Below are 15,728 nucleotides of genomic sequence, written 5' to 3'. Positions count from 1 at the left end.
ACAGTGCTTGAGGTAACTAGGAAAAGCCATAATGTTAGAACTGCTTGTTACCCTTTGCCCTGAAAGGTTAAAATCAAATGACCAAAAAGACCTTCAGAAAAAGCTAAAGATACAAAATACAGTGATTTACCTCATACGTACTAAAATGATACAATAATTTCTGCTGAGGTATTTTGTTGAAGGCATGAAAGAGCCTCTGTGTCACAAAGATGAGAACACAGTAATACATGATCTGATTTGGGTTTCAGGGCACTCAACAAATAAAGCAAGGGAGATCTAATTCTACATGAACAGCCTCAGAGCTTTATTACTCTCTTTCACTTTCTCCTGCTTCATAAAAAAGCATTGTTGGGATATTAAAACACCAACATATTGCCGTCCAGGTCTTTTGGAAGGTCTTTGGACACACAGAGATTTACATAACACAGAGTTAAACACAGGTCTCGCTAAGGATGGTGCAATTCCCAATGGCACCATAAACAGCTGATAATGCAGGTCCAAAATGAGAGCTGATGCTGTTATCCCACTGTGACATATTCCATAGCTTTCCTGTGTATTTTAAAAAAGTCATGCTGATGCTGTTAATTTGCCTAAAAGACTGGGTTTGATATTTTTCCTGGACTTACATTTGAAAACAGGTGCTAACACTAAAACTCGATCATGCAATAGACATATATTCAAAATCTTGACACTTCTTAAATATATGAGTTAATAGTATTTTTCAGATGTAATTGTTGACTTGATCTTATTGTTCAGTAAAGGGGTCATGGAAGGTAGCTCTTTAGCTATCACAATTTTCCTCTCTGGAATTCAAAAGAAAATATTATATACTTGCCTTTCTAGTTTGAACTGGTGGAATTATCCTTAAGGGACCACACTGTAACTGCTTGTAACCAAAGCGATTTCTTCATTTTGGTACATTTCTCCCTTATGGAAGATGCAATCATGAGAGGAATAACATATTCCTGCAGTAGGGGAGCACTGCCTGCTTGTGATGGACAAGGCATGCCTGCTTACTCTTTCTACTCCATGGAGATAAATACAGCTACTGACACTTCTTTTCATAGCTTCCTACTATAGAAATGGTGCAGTGTATCCTAACACAGAAGGTCTGATTCTACTCCCTTGTTGTTCCTCTTCAATGAAAGTGGGATTTTTGGAGATTTGGCATCTTCAGTCTTTAAGTGTACTTGTAGTGGAGAAATGTCAGATTTCCTTGTTCAGGTGAGGAAATCAGTCCTTGGGATACTCTGTGTGTTGTCCCGTAATGGAAGTACAAGCAGCAGTAGTATGTGGTGGTGTGCCCTCCTGCTCTTCTCCACGCAGAATGGCTGTCTCTACTCCTGTGCAAGTAGATGTTAAGATCTGACTAGTGAGAGATGCCTCTGCCCAAATTACAGTGCAAATCTTCTGCCAAAGTCAGTGATACAAAATTTATTTAACAGTAAATGTGAGGTGGAGAAATAAAAAGAAATAGAAAAGAGAGGAGAGAGAGGAATATTGTCACCACCCATGGATCCAGTGGCATCCCTGTTGGTCATTCTTCAGGCCTGGGCTTCTTGGTGGTAGAGTCCCAAGGTCATTCAAAACTTTTTATTCTTTATACATTTTAGCAAACAAAGGAATTAATGCTCATTGGCCACACAGTTTTCTTATGCTATTAGTTAAATGATTATCTCTTGCCTCTAATGCTAATTAGTCCATACACTTAGCCTTTCTTTTCTTTTGAGCCACTGATCACGATCTTCCCCTGTCAAAATTACCTTTTACCCAGTGGGAACTGATTTCAGCAGAGTTGCTGATTTGTCTTTTCTTGTGGCCTGTAAATTCTGCATTTTTTTGTTTCCATTATCAGTGATACCCTCTTCTTCCCAGCTTTGTTAACCTCCTAAATCTGAGATAAGACCCAGACAATAGTACCACCTTTATCTTATTTACAGTCCAAGTTACAGGTATCCACAGAGGAATATCTAGGGCGTTTTCAGTGGTGTTTGTTGGTTGCAGATGCAAATTTGTCTGGGGAATAAGAGCAATGGTGTATTTTACAGAGTTGTGGCAGAGGCAGGCTGTGAGTTCGCTGTAGTCTCCCAGCCAGTGTCTGTGTTGGGAAGATGCTTTGCTCTCAGTTGATTACGAAGTGGGGCCTGCCCTTGGCTGCTGAGAGCTTCTCCATGGACTTTGTTGCTTTCTTGATTTCAGTGGATGTTTGCTCTTTTTTTGGTGTACAGAACAACCATATAGAAAAGAGTAGATGTGGGCTTACTTTGGTGTGCCCTTGATGGCCAGCTCTAATTCCTCAAGCTCCTTCTTGTAGTCTGGCCCTTGCTAAAGGTCTGTAAAAGCTCTCTTATTTATTTACTTTTAATCTATAGAATGGTCCAGCTAAATTTACTGCTCTTTCTTCAGATGGCCTGTCTGCTCCCTGTAATTTGATTTTCAGATGAGCTCATCTTCCCCTGTTATCTAAACCAAGAGCAACAACTTGATAAATTCTGCAGCTTCTGTTGCTGTGATGTAACATGAGCATAACATGATTCTTCTCTCCAACAGGACATGGCTGGGAATTGGCTGTAGCTGAGAATGGTTGACTTATTTTTTAAATTAAGATTAAAGACTTAGTTTGAGAAAATTAGTATCTGCCTCTTAACAACAACTAACACATTTTATTTGGTGAGTTCCCTCTGCCAACACCAGTGCTGCATTGTGCAGAGGGAGGGAGCATCCCACCAGCCAGGCCCCACAGGAAGATTTCTGCTTGTGACCAATCTGTATTGAATGAGGACTTGGCTTTGTGCAGGTTTCTAATATTTCATGCAATGTCATGAAAAGCTTAAGATTTGCCTGGGTGAAGCAATTGATTGGTGGGTAGCTGACCATTTGTTTCTGCCACTATCAGTGCACTCTTGCTTTATACATTTTTTTTTACTGTGTGCCTAAAAACACAATCCATGGAAGTGCTCTTTCTTTCTCCATCAGCAGGTGTAGCAACACTCATAACATGTTTCTAGTCTATCACCTGAGTATTGATGCAAACACCAGAGAATCACAAAACCAGAGAGGCAGATTGGCTGAATGGTGGGGGTGCCCAGGCTTTCCATGGGTATCACTGGCCTTCTATGCTTTTGCACATTATACAAATACAGCAAAGACAAATGGCAAAGTCGTCAGTGGTTAAACAACAAGGGAGCCTTTGGGTGAAGGCAGGTCTCTGCAGTCCTCAGGACATTTTCATGATCAATTCAAGTAGAAATTATGTGAGGAGCATTTCAAATTATATGGCAGTCCTACAAATTGAACAGTACTGTGCTACTGGAAGACCACAGACTGTTAAATAAACTGACCACTTTCTCAATTTCTCCAGGACCCAGACTATAATTACAGAGCAGAAGTAAAAAAACTCATTCCCCACTTGAAGTATTTGGACAGAATACCAACAAGCCAGACTGCTCTCCTTCCTTCCAAGAAGATGCATGAGGATTCTCTAATCATCAAGGAATCCATCAAGGAAGGTGGTTTAGCCAAAGACATTTCATGGTTAGGTATGACAGGTTTCCTGTTGGGGTTCATTTTTCAAGTTACAATTTGTAAAAAAAGAAAGATGAAGAGCAAGCAAGCCAACCTCTTTAAAGCAAATGTTTACTTATAGTGAAGGGACAAAGGATGTTTGTCCACAGATGTTGTCTTCTTCACCTGGGAAGTAAGAAAGCTGGAATTCAGCAGATAACAGTGCAGATTTGAATGGAAGTTGTCCTAAGCTGAGCATCAAGACAACTTCTAGAGCATCAAGTAAATACAGCAGTAGCTGGGAGACTGTAGTTAGGGCTCATTCTGCATGATGGGAAGAAGCAAGGCTTGGAAAGGAATGTTTCAACAAAGGCTGTTCACAGCTCTTTCCATGGTAACAGTCAATCCCATGTAGCATGGATGTAACAGGATTTACTATTCCAGTTTAATGATGGGCAAGGAAATCTGGTTACCACCCTTCAATGGTAGCAACATCCCAGGAAGATTGCACGGTCTTGTAAGAAATCTGTTCCACTTCCGTTGTTACTATGATTAAATTCTTTACATTCGTTAGTAGAGAATAAATAGTTTGAAAGTAAATCTGTTGTCCCCTTGCCTGCAGCCTTGGTAATAGTTCAGATGTCCATGCTTTTACGTGTCATGTAACATGCACTTTACCACATACTATTAAATATTGCAAGGTATTTCCTATAACTGCTCATGTTGCTTCCCATTAGCGTGGACAATGCAGTTGGCTTCCCAGCCCCCTCCTCAGGTTGTGGTTTGCCTGCCAACTGTACTCCATTAAAAATTTAGTTTCTTTTGGAATAAGTACATACATTTGTCATTTATTGAATCCCTATGGGTCCAAATCATTAGATGTAATAGTAGTCATGGTAGAGAAAAAGTCCATTAAAATCTGATCCCTCAGTGATCGTGCTTTGGCAACATTACCTGAGGTTCAGAAAACCAGTTAACATAGTTTGCTGGCAGAAGCAGTTGGGGCAGAGCACAAAATTGTGAATTCATGTCATTTCCTGGTGTAACTAGACTTACATTCTTGCTGGCAGCTCTATATCAGTAGGTTCATACAGTCATGTTCAGACATCCCAGTACTTTTTTCTTTCCAGTAGCAATGATGATTTGGGTTCTTTTCACATAGTGTGCATTTCATGGGTTCATATTAACAGCTGTGCCCAACATACATTAAAGGTCCCCAAGACTCAGCTCTTAAGGAAATGGCCATATTATCACAGAGCTGATTCCTCACTTTGGAGCTGGTAGATGCTCAACACTTTAAAAATCCCATTATTCATCTGGACACTGAAATGAAATTCTCTCTCCCATGGGTTGTTGGCTGCATATGCTGCTCTTAGAGCTGTGCTGGGCTCCCAGGACAGCCAGCAGTTGGGCAGGTACAAGGACAAGGCTCTGTCTGCCTTTGCTAGTTTTTGTATAATCCTTCCTTTTCTGTAGCATTACAAAACCAGTTTTAACCTCTCTTTCTGTGGTAGAGAACTATCTGTCTCTGAGACAGTACTGGAAAAATCTATCACTGCCATTCCCAGATTTCTGTAACTCCTAGTACAGTTTCCCCTGTTTGACTGCTAGCTCTGGTAGGGTGTCCATCACCATCTGAATTGTGCCAGGGCATTTGAGCAATGCCCTGGGGTATTTGAGCAAGACTGGGGTCTAGGCTGTGCCTGCGACAAGTCTGGAATGGTTCCCCTGTGGGCAGCAAATGAGGCAGTTTACACTTATCCTGGGCATGCAGGCAGGGAAAGTAGCAGAGCCCTGGGTGTGTCCAGGCTCACCTGTGGGACACATGTGGGACACAGTCCGAGGTGGGTGGGGAGCACAGAGCAGTTCCTGACCCATAACCCCAGCAGTCTGTCTCTGGTGCCCAGGATCAGAAGAAGGCTGGGAAGAAATATCAGTTTAGTTAGGGATCCCCAGATTCTGCCATGACTGTGCAGCCCTGGAAGACCACTTTCTCTATGCTGGACCCAGTCCAGCATGTTTCTTGTAGCTGCAGTTACATATTTTTCTGTCCCCTATAGCTCCAGGTGTGCAGCAGCAGTACCATATTGGCAAGGTACAGTGATGGTGTGGTTTGAAGCTTTGTACAATTGTGCTTACACTAATGAAATCTCTCTTCTAGATGCGCATCTTGGGGAAGTAGCAAAACAGTCTGGATGCAGCCCAAAACCCCCAACAACTTCCAGAGCTGGAAATGCACAGTGTTCTGCAGATGTAGGGACGTGTAGTGATGCCAGCCTCTTGTCCGGTAGCAGTTCTCTTCCAGAGCCTGCTGTTTTTCCTGATAAGCTGTTCACAGAAGATGACTCCAGTGATTTGACACATGGTAATGTATGTTTTTTTAATCCTGTTCTTTCCCACACCTCCACCTCCTTCTGAATGTTATTACTGATGAAAGACAGAGTGCTTTGAATACCACCCACCCATGCCACTGCTAATCGGGTTCAGCATATGTTGTCTTCCATGAGACTCACCCGCTCTAGTGTAGGCTTTCCTTTATTTCCCCCTGCAGCAGAAGGTGCAAGTCACCTGGGCTGCCACTCCTCAGCCCCCTGCCCCCCTGCACCATGTGCTGCTGTCTCTTTTCACAGCCCCATACTGCAATGCTGCTGCCCTGCTGCTGCTGCCTTTCAGACCTCATGGCAGCTGTCCTGCTTGAGCAACATCAGGCTCCTCCTGTTCAGCCATGGGAACGTGGTCCAAGGGAGTCCTCTGGAGAGGTGTGGTGATGCACATTCACTCCCCGCTGCATCATGTGCTCAGACTGTGTGTACTGCAGTCTCCCACTGCAGCAGCATCGCTGCTGTCAGTGAGCTCTTTGTTTTGGGTTTCCAGAGGCTGGTCCTGCAGCAAAAGGAGTCAGTTCCTTGACTTCACGTCCTGATCTACAGGCTGCCCCAAAACACAGGTCTACCACTGCCCTTCTCACCCTAGTCACTTGGAAATACCACCCATCCTTCCCTGACTCCTGGAAACACCTTGACAGTGTAACTCCACCAGCCCATGGACTGCAGATTAGACAGGAAGAGGGCATATGTTTCCAGGCTGCTTTGTGGGCTGCTCTTCTCAGATGCCAGTCTCTCCTCAGTTCCCTGCCTATAGCTAGGACTCAGGATGATGGATTAGATGAAGCAATGCAGAGTCAACAGCTGAGTGCACGTTTGGAAATGTACATGGAAACCAAGTACAGCTTCTCAGGGAATGAGAGTGTAATTTTACAGGCACTTTTAGGCAGCTAACACTACTAGAGATAGAGACAGTTTCACCCGATATTCACTGCTTCTTCTGACCCTGTGCTGCCTTACCTCTTTAACCAGATTTTGATCAAGATCCAGCTGAAAAATAAGCCAGCAGAACAAACAAAAAAGATCCCCAAAAATCTATTTTTTTTAATCTGAATTTGTTCCCTGATCTGACTGACCATGTGTCCACGCAAATATTTGCACCAGCACAATTAAGGAGGCAGGACAGGAACAGAAGAAGACAGATTCCGGTGGAAGCAGAGAAAACTGCCCCTTAGCAGCAGTGTCAGGCCATGCCAGCTGACAACAGTGTGAACCCACACCCTTAAATATTACAGCTTCCTGTGTGTGGGAAATTATACTGACTGCCTTCAACACCAGCACCGTTTGTTAAATTCTGGAGTAAAATGTTTTCTTCTTTCCTGTTTTCTTAGGAATCCGTCAGATTATATGTGGGAACCCCGCCAAGGGCCTCCATGCGAGAAGGCAAAAGCTAGGTGTACGTTCTTCTTGTATACTTCATATTCCTGCATGGTGACCCCCATAACTCCTGGGATAGACTGAGCTCCCACTGTGGCTTGTTGCAGCTCAAAGTCCAAGGACCCCCAACGTGCAGTTGCCTTTGAGGAGGACAGAGGGTCTCTGCCATGATGTTGCATGTGCCTGTGTGTTAGCAGCAGTGCACCATCAGCTGCAAGGGAACGTGTGAAAGTCACGTACCAGCTGCTGGGGGCAGGCTTCCTATCGTCCTGCAGTGAGCAAAGTACAAGGCAGGATTGCCAAATTTGATGGGATTTCTACAACAGCTATTAAGAAAAAGGCTTTTTTCAGCAGTGTTTCTTTGATGTCAGCTTGCTAAAACTGCAAGGTCATTCCTATTACCTAAACAAACACAAAGCCAAAGTTTGTTCCTCTTGGCTGTGGGGTGGTACCCCTGCCCTGCCGGCCAGCCTGCTCATTTTGGCAGTAATTCAGTGAGAGGATACACCCGTTAATAAAGGGGAGCAGCCTGGCTTGTCATGGTTAGCGTTTGTGGGCCCTGAGGTTCAACACAGCACAGCTGAACATGAGCAGATTTAAACAGGCTGGGCTAAATGAGGGAGATGCACAGGACACGGACTCAATGCTGACAACAGATGTTAAAGAACTGCAGGGAAAAAAATATATACTGCTCTTGTCTTTCTGCTGCCACTGCCTCAGCATAGGAAGCTTTTCTGAAGAAAATTTGAACATTTTAGGGAATTATTGTGTGCTGAAAACTGGGATGTGGAAACAAACTGTGGTCATGTACTGATACAGTTTCTGTGGTACTGGAATTAATATGCTTATTGGTATAGGCGCTATCCAGTGAAATATAAATCAACAAATGTGTAACTGCTACCCTGGGTTCCTCAGGTTGTAACAGTACGTGACTGGGGAGTGGGACTTCTTAAAACTGGGGAGTTCAAAAATTATCTAAAAACTCAACACCAACAGTGGGCTTTGATGCATTCTAAAATCCACATCTAGAAACGGGGCTGGGAAGAATTTCTAGGCATATCTAGATAACTTGTACCATTTCCATAGCCACCTGCTCTGACGACAGAAAACCTTTGTAGCTCTGGAGGAGGAAGTGATCTGCAGCAGGAAAAGGTGTCCCCTGACCTGGGAGCATGGATGGAGCAGCACAAGGGGTGAGACCGCCGGGGAAATCTTGCCGTGCAATAAACTGTGCATGCATTTTCTGCTGCAAAAATAAAATCAGCGCTTTGGCCACCTGGTGGCGGTTTCGAGGGATAGTCTCGGCCTCCCGCCTTCTGTCCCTGCTTTGGGCGGTGATTCTCCTGCCTGGAGCATCTGCGGGATGGCAAGGAAGAGGAATCCTCTTCCTTCTCTCTGGAGCACAGGCAGGATGGGCTCACTTCCGTAGCAATAGTAAGGAAATGACTTTTCATAACTGGTGAGCCATTCTTGGCCCTGACAGTGTCTACCTTGAGACAATAAAAGAGCTGAAAGGCGATGAGCTTTTCTGCAAGCAGCACATTGGCCTAAGCAAACAAGAGACTGAAAGACAAATACCACCTTGCTGAGATCTCATAGATCTCACAGACAGGTAATGGTTATTTTGGAAGTAAAAATGAATTATTCTCTGAGCTTACCTCACTGGGTAGTAAAATCTGCCCCACTTCACCTGATTAATTTTAAGATGCTTGAGATAATCAGACACAGGCATCTTAGATGGCTGATCTAATTAAAATGATTTTTCTTACCTTGTGGAAGGTGTGAAGTAACAGTGGGTAACTAAATCCACTGCCTGGGTGTTTGCCTGAGTGGCCATGCCAAGCTGCACTTGACCAGCTGCATAAACACACTCCAAAGCTAAAGGTGTGATACTTGATACTGTCCAGGTGCCTGCAAACAGATCAGCAAGAACAAACCAGCCAAGCTCAGAAGGTGAATGAGGGTAAAGACTGGAGCCTGACTGACAGCTCAGAAGATAAGTTGAGAGAGGCCTGTGATGAGGACCTCATGGAAAGGATTTCACTTGACCCTTCTTCCCACTCCTTCTCAGGTACTGGCCCTAAACCCCTGGGGAAGCGTTGGCTTTGGGCAGTAGCACATGGTGTTTGTAGATAGCTGCATAGGTAACCCCAGTGTTTTATGAGATCTGGTGTCTGCTCAGGAGCAGCAATTGGAAAATGCTATTGCAGAGCCAGACCCTAAGCAATCCATTCCAGTTTTTAAGCAGGACATTGTGGCCAGCTGTATGGACCATCAGTTGATATATTTCAGCATAAATATGTAGAATTAAGAGGAGCAAAGGTGATCTTACACTAGCTTAGCATGAAGTCTAGTAGAAGGACATGTCTCTGTCTTTTACCTTGTGTCATTAATTTATGACAGTGCCAGGTAAGTCTGAAATACTGTCATTCCTAATGAACTGTATTTGAACTCAGTTGGCACTGATGTAAATAATGACTGAGCTAATGATTAAGGTTTCACTGTGCAACTGGGAATTCTGGAAAGATATGCAACCAAAAGGATGTATTCAATAAAAGGTTTTAAAATGGAACATGTTCTTCTACCCAGGAATAAAGCCAAAGGCTTCTCTGGAATTGCATTTACATGAATGAAAGCAGAATTCCCACTCTTCATTACTTGTTGAATATTGTCATTAAAAATATTAAAAATATTAATAATGGTTATTCCAAACACATATCAAATGGAGGACCATACATAATTACAACTTCAATTTTTTTGTTGTTAATAAAAAAACTCTTTTTTTTCTCCATAAGTAAAAGCATGTCTGTTTTCATTTTATGTTTCTTTCAAAGGCAAAAATGGATCTACTAAAACGTAGAAAAATATAGAAAAAAATTTTTTTTTTTGAAAAAAACCCTGGAAATATCATTAAATTATTCAAAGCCTCTATGTGTATTAATGGTACTATAAACAGTATCTCACTAACAAGAAGAAAATCTGGAAAAGTCTAAAAGAATGGTCTATTGTCCAGTGACCACAGAAGTCTTAGATTATGATCTCATGGTCTCTTTAGATCTAATCAGATATTTTACAGATTTTATATGAGTTCTTTACATTGAGTGTGATGGTCTCATCATCTTTGTAGACTGAGAAGACAACGTCACAAAGATCTCACAATGTACCTATACCTCACAGTGTCATGCCCTATAGCACTGTGATAGTGAATGGTTGGGCATGGATCTGTCCATCTTCTAACTAAATCTGCTGGATGATGATGGAGTGGTTTGAAATCTAGAATTGTCTAAGGTGGCAGGAGGGACTGACCAGGATCCTAATCACGCACAGAAGTGTGTCCAGTCCAGTGTGAGTTTCTCACAGAAGAACTTGTTGTTGGAAGCAGTCCTTCTGACCAGAAAAGGACAAGTCATCTGAGCAAAGCCACTCATAAAAATGTTTGTAGCATCAGATCCATATAAGCTGCATTTTTTGGAAGGCATTGAATGTTATTTCAGGCTCTTGAGTCAGACATACCAGTCTCTCAGAGTGGTGATACTTAAAAACAAATACAAAGGTTAGACATTTTAAAAGCATATAGTATGATACAAACTGTTCTATGAAAAGTTTTTATCAGCTTTACCTAGGCAGTAAAATATATCCCCATCAATTGAAAGCCACAGAGATAAACTTTCTGGGCCTGAGTTTTGGTAGCACATTCTTTAGATTATGTTCCTGGCCTGGACCCTGCACATCAGGCACTTAGGTACAGTTGATTCTTTTAATAGACAAGAGCAATTGGATCCCTGCTATTTATAGAATGGTTGGTTCTTTCAATAGACAAGAGCAATCAGATCCCTGTTATATTTAGGATGTTTCTAAGCATGTGTGCATGCTGGTTGTATTTATAAGTCAGCAACAAGTATTGTTTTCTCTGTGTGTTGCACATATTACATGGAGAGAATTACATGACTGAAACACTAACAGCTAGGAAGTAGCCCTACAATGCAATATTTTCCCCAGCAGTCAGGCACTTATTCCGTGATCTCTGCCTCTGATTTAAAAAGTGGATCCACTCATCTGTGATTATTCCACTGCCTTGCACTTCAGATCAGTGGAAGGAGTCCTAAGGTATCTAGAACAAGTCAGTGCAAACACTGGTATGGAACGATGCAGGTATGATCCTGCCTGAGAGCAGGAGGGCAGCTGAACTTGTGTGTGCCCCGTGAGCTCTGCCTGTGAGCTGTTCCATGCTTGGCACATCACCAGCAGTGCTGGCAGGGAGGCTGCCAGTGAACTCAAACTTGTCAGAGGAAGGAATTCAACATGGCAAACATGGAGACACATCTGCCCACCCAGCTCCATCTCCACACAGTGTCTCCAAAATCTTTCACCCCCTGGGTTAGTCATTTAGCAGTCAGATGAACTGGTAAATCACTGTGCTTCCCACTCTGTTTCAGGCTCACCACAGGCTCAGGAGGGTGCAGTGTTCTCCAACACAAAACGTTGTCTAATTCCATCACCTCCGAAAAACCCTTCACCTGCCTCTGCAGTGAATGTTGCAGCAAAACCCTGGAAAACAAGGAACCACAGGGGCCTAAAAATACCCAGCCAAGAGGAGGACAGGCAGTGTACACAGCAACGCCAGTCAAAGTCTCATCAAGAGAATTCAGCCCAGCCTGTGGGCAAAGAACCTGCTCTCCTGAGCTTGCACAGCACGCTGGCTGCCTTGGGACCCCAAGGGCAGCACCAGCCTGTGGGCTACACCCACCAGCAAAGGCCCATTCCATGGCCAGCAGCTGCTGGGTCACCAAGGATCAGGTATGTGCACTGGAATGCATCTGGGGAAAATGGAAGGGGCTTCACAGCAGGAAAAGGCAGATTTCTCTGTTGTCTCTCAGGTCTCCTGCTTCTTCTGTAAAAAGAATTCCTTTTATTTGTACTGACATTTACCTTTGACTGTCTAAAGCTAATGAAACATTTTCCCGTGTTCCTTACAGCTCGAGTATTGTAAATGTTGTATTTTCTTGAATAATAGCCCAGAATTTTGCTGTGTTCTTACTGCTCCATTCTCATGTTCCCCACCCAGAGCCAAGGCTGTGTCTGTTGCAAAGGTCTTGTGGCACTTGTTCAAAACTCTCCTCCAGTACACTGCAGGAGGGTTCCTGACATCCCGCTTGGGTTTTTTTCCTGATACAAATTCATGTTAGAATAAGCTCTGGAAAATAAAGTAGGCATTAGAAGAGTGTCACATGCACCAAAACATGTTTATTTCTGAACCTGTTTGCTGTAAATTTAGCATCATGTTGTTACTTCTTTGAAGAAATACAATTGAGGACCTGTGACATGACAGCTTGGGTCTGAACTAATGCAGTCACTTTGGAGTCAGCATAGCAGAGGGCATGTGCCTTGTGTGGGAAGTTCGTGTGCCTGGGGCTTCTCCCAGGCCTGGCAGCTTCTGGTTCAGTTTTCAGAGCTGGTGGGGAGAATGCAGATATTCAGATCTGGAATACAGTCTCACCACAGAGTTTTCCTCTTTTCCCCAGGCCCATCGTGGATGAGAGCTTTTCTAAAGAGATCAACCACAAGCATCCAGCTGCCTGCTCATCCACAAAAGCTTCTCAGAGGTTTAGGCCAATGAATTCTGCTTGGCCCCTGACAGCCAGGTCCATTCTGCAGTCACTGCCAAACAAGTTCACTGCCACAAAAACATCTCAGAACAGAAGTCCTCAGTCCTAGAAGATTCCAGTTGCCAGCGTGTTGGAGCTGTGTACACAGTGTGGCCATGAAGGATCAGTGCTATCTTGCAGCTTCTTCTGCAAGCTAAATACAGAGCAGTTCAAACAAGTAATATGATTTGCCTCAATTCAGGATACAGCTGGTCCAGAAATATTTTAAGAGCAACCACTAATTTTACTGAAATATTTTAAGAGCAACCAATGAGCTAATGAACTTCTTATTACAGAAAAATGTGGTTATTTTTGCAACTTATCCACACTAAAACAGAACAAATCCTATCATACTTCCTCTCATCCTCACCATGCCCAGCTCTGTGAGTCAGGCAGGGACACCAAACAAAGTAGAGCATGGAGTCTGCTGTCTGTGGAGTAGGCTGGTGGAGGTGACCTACCAGCAGCCAGCAATGTCTTTTGCAGTCCTGGATGTTTAATGTGTGAGGGCAAAAACCAAGGGCTTGAGAGGAAGTGTTGACCAGAGCAGGTTCTAAGGGAGGGGTGCGCTGCCTGAGGAAGAGCCCAGGAAGGCTGGGTGGTTTCAGAGTTCATGCCCCACAGGAGCTCATCCTATTCACAGGCACTGGAAGTTCTTGTAGGATGCATTGCTATGGGAGAAAATGCTGAATAAGTGGCCTATCCCAATATTTACATGTTTGTTTGCTCCATAGCTACCAGGAATGATTTGTCTCACTTCCTCTGAATAGACATCGCATTCCAGAATTTCCCTAGCAGAGCTGACTTCTGTCAGCAGGTGTCAGAGCATCCTCTGCATGTGCCTTTCACCTCCATCCCATTTCTAGCATTTTCAGATCAAATAGACTCTCCGATTTATTATAATTTGATAATTTTAAGTGATGATGCAGCAAAGCAGGGGAGTAAGGGAATAATCTCTTTATTTTTCAACAGGGCATTTGCTTCATGTTCAAATAACATCCAAAACATCTGTCTTAGTGACTGCAGTCTGTGAGATGCTGTTCCAAATGACTGTGCCTTACAACTTTATTGATGTTACATTCTGAAACCAAGCGTCATCACATTTTTTCCAGTTTAAATTACTAGGTTAAATTACATTTTTTAAATCACTTTATAAAACAGTAATTACATTATGAGTTAATGAATTGGTTTATGCTTCCTTTCTGCTGTCCATCTTCAAAAAGCAGAATAATAGAAAAAGCTCTAAAACTTCCTTTTGTCATGGTGCTCCTCGCACCACTTTATCTTACAAAACAGTCTAGAGCTTGAACCAAGTTTGCCCAGTTTTGGTGTGCCCTAGCAGAAATCATCTATCAAAATTAATTTAAAACTATGTGATATGTGATTTTATGAATACTATGGATGCAAGCAGGGTTTCACCCAGCAACAGTGCCTGTGTCCTTAAATAGACTCCAAAATTTGACTTTTGGCCAGTGTCACTGACTGTACCATCACACACAGAAAAAGCTGGCCTTGTAAAAGAAAGAAGACACTGACAGCAGTGACCCTTCTTTATATCCAGGGTCATACCAGGGGGTGATGGGTAGGACTGTCTTCTCCAGATATTCAGAGCCTCCCTCTCAATCAATATCTTTCATTTCAAAGGGGTGGAGGGGAAAAAAAGATCAGTGTATGTATAAACTGGGTCTGGGCATGAGCATCTGCAGAGACAAAACTCTTGGTACAGATCTGGAAAGTCTCTCAAAAGCATCTGTGGTCTCACCTCGCAGCAAACTCCACTTGGCTCCGTATGTGCACAGAGCAAGAAGCTTCTCTGAGCTGGCAGAGAGGATGTGGAGAAATGGTCAGAAAAAAACCAGTTCTGCCCTCGTGTGTGGGAAATTAGTGCCTGAGGGCTTCATCAAAACCATTTAACTCAGGGTTTCCCGTTGTTCCTCCCCATCAGGCACCCCAGTGGTAACCCTCAGAGCTGCAGGCTCTGTGTGACCTTCAGAACAGCCACTCCAGCCCTCATTAAGCATCTCTGCCCCACTAGTGGCCTAACCAAGGCAGTCACATGCTGCATGGTGGTGTGGCATGTTCAGAGGGGCAGATGTACAGTCTACCTGTTGATCACTGGGTCAGCTGGTGGCACCAGCCCCTCAGGTGTGGATATATCCATAGGGATGGACATATCAGACGTCCTGGATGCCACCTGCTCTTGTGTCTGTGGGGATTTAGTGTCCAGAACTGAGGGGCCAGCCTGTCATGTGTGGAACAGCAGACAGGCTTGCTAAGAGGGCAACTTTGTGATCACAGCCCAGTCTGATGGGGAAGAAGGGCTGGTAGCCTCCTCTATTCTCTTTGCCAGTAGTGGGTGCACCTCAGGGTTTCCCAGGGCTGCCATGCTGTTGTCTGTTGCAGTTTCCAGAACAAGGAAAATAAACAGGACCATTACTGTCTGGACAGCTATTAACAGATCCACAGGGAAAATTATTGCCCTGACTTAACCTCTGCTTGTTCATCTTTCACCTTTTTCATCTAGAAAATGGAAAAGCCAGTCAGCTCTTTAATAGGCTAATCATGAAACGTAAGGCATTATGGGCTATTTGTGACTTCAGTTCTCTTGGCCCAAATGGGAAAAAGGGGAGTTTCATTGTGTGGGCTTTTTGTCACTGTTTTTTCTGTTAAAATCACGCATTGGTCCCTTGAATATAGACAAGTCCTTTAATGAATGAGCTTATTCCCATCCCTGCTCTGCAGACTCTTAATATTTGTCTCAGTAGGATCCTTGCTTCCAGCTGGATGTGACCAGTTTCAGATGTACATTACCAGAGCT

General features: G+C 43.6%; 1 protein-coding gene across 4 annotated transcripts in view; it reads left to right on the top strand.

The window, feature by feature from the left end:
- The window catches only part of LRRC56 (leucine rich repeat containing 56), a 61,666-nt gene extending 46,305 nt beyond the window's left edge, over positions 1 to 15,361 (top strand). For all 4 annotated transcript variants that reach the window (XM_063398268.1, XM_063398269.1, XM_063398271.1 and 1 more), the window contains 7 exons: positions 3,362 to 3,539; positions 5,666 to 5,869; positions 7,220 to 7,284; positions 8,352 to 8,458; positions 9,173 to 9,336; positions 11,702 to 12,062; positions 12,788 to 15,361. In XM_063398268.1, the coding sequence (XP_063254338.1) occupies positions 3,362 to 3,539; positions 5,666 to 5,869; positions 7,220 to 7,284; positions 8,352 to 8,458; positions 9,173 to 9,336; positions 11,702 to 12,062; positions 12,788 to 12,980 (1,272 nt within the window). In that variant the 3' untranslated portion in view covers positions 12,981 to 15,361. The remainder of the gene's footprint in view (positions 1 to 3,361; positions 3,540 to 5,665; positions 5,870 to 7,219; positions 7,285 to 8,351; positions 8,459 to 9,172; positions 9,337 to 11,701; positions 12,063 to 12,787) is intronic.
- The last annotated feature ends 367 nt before the right edge of the window (positions 15,362 to 15,728 follow it).

This window comes from Prinia subflava, chromosome 5, assembly GCF_021018805.1.
Source record: "Prinia subflava isolate CZ2003 ecotype Zambia chromosome 5, Cam_Psub_1.2, whole genome shotgun sequence".
Lineage (NCBI taxonomy): Eukaryota > Metazoa > Chordata > Aves > Passeriformes > Cisticolidae > Prinia > Prinia subflava.
This window is presented reverse-complemented; position numbering and strand designations above follow the sequence as displayed.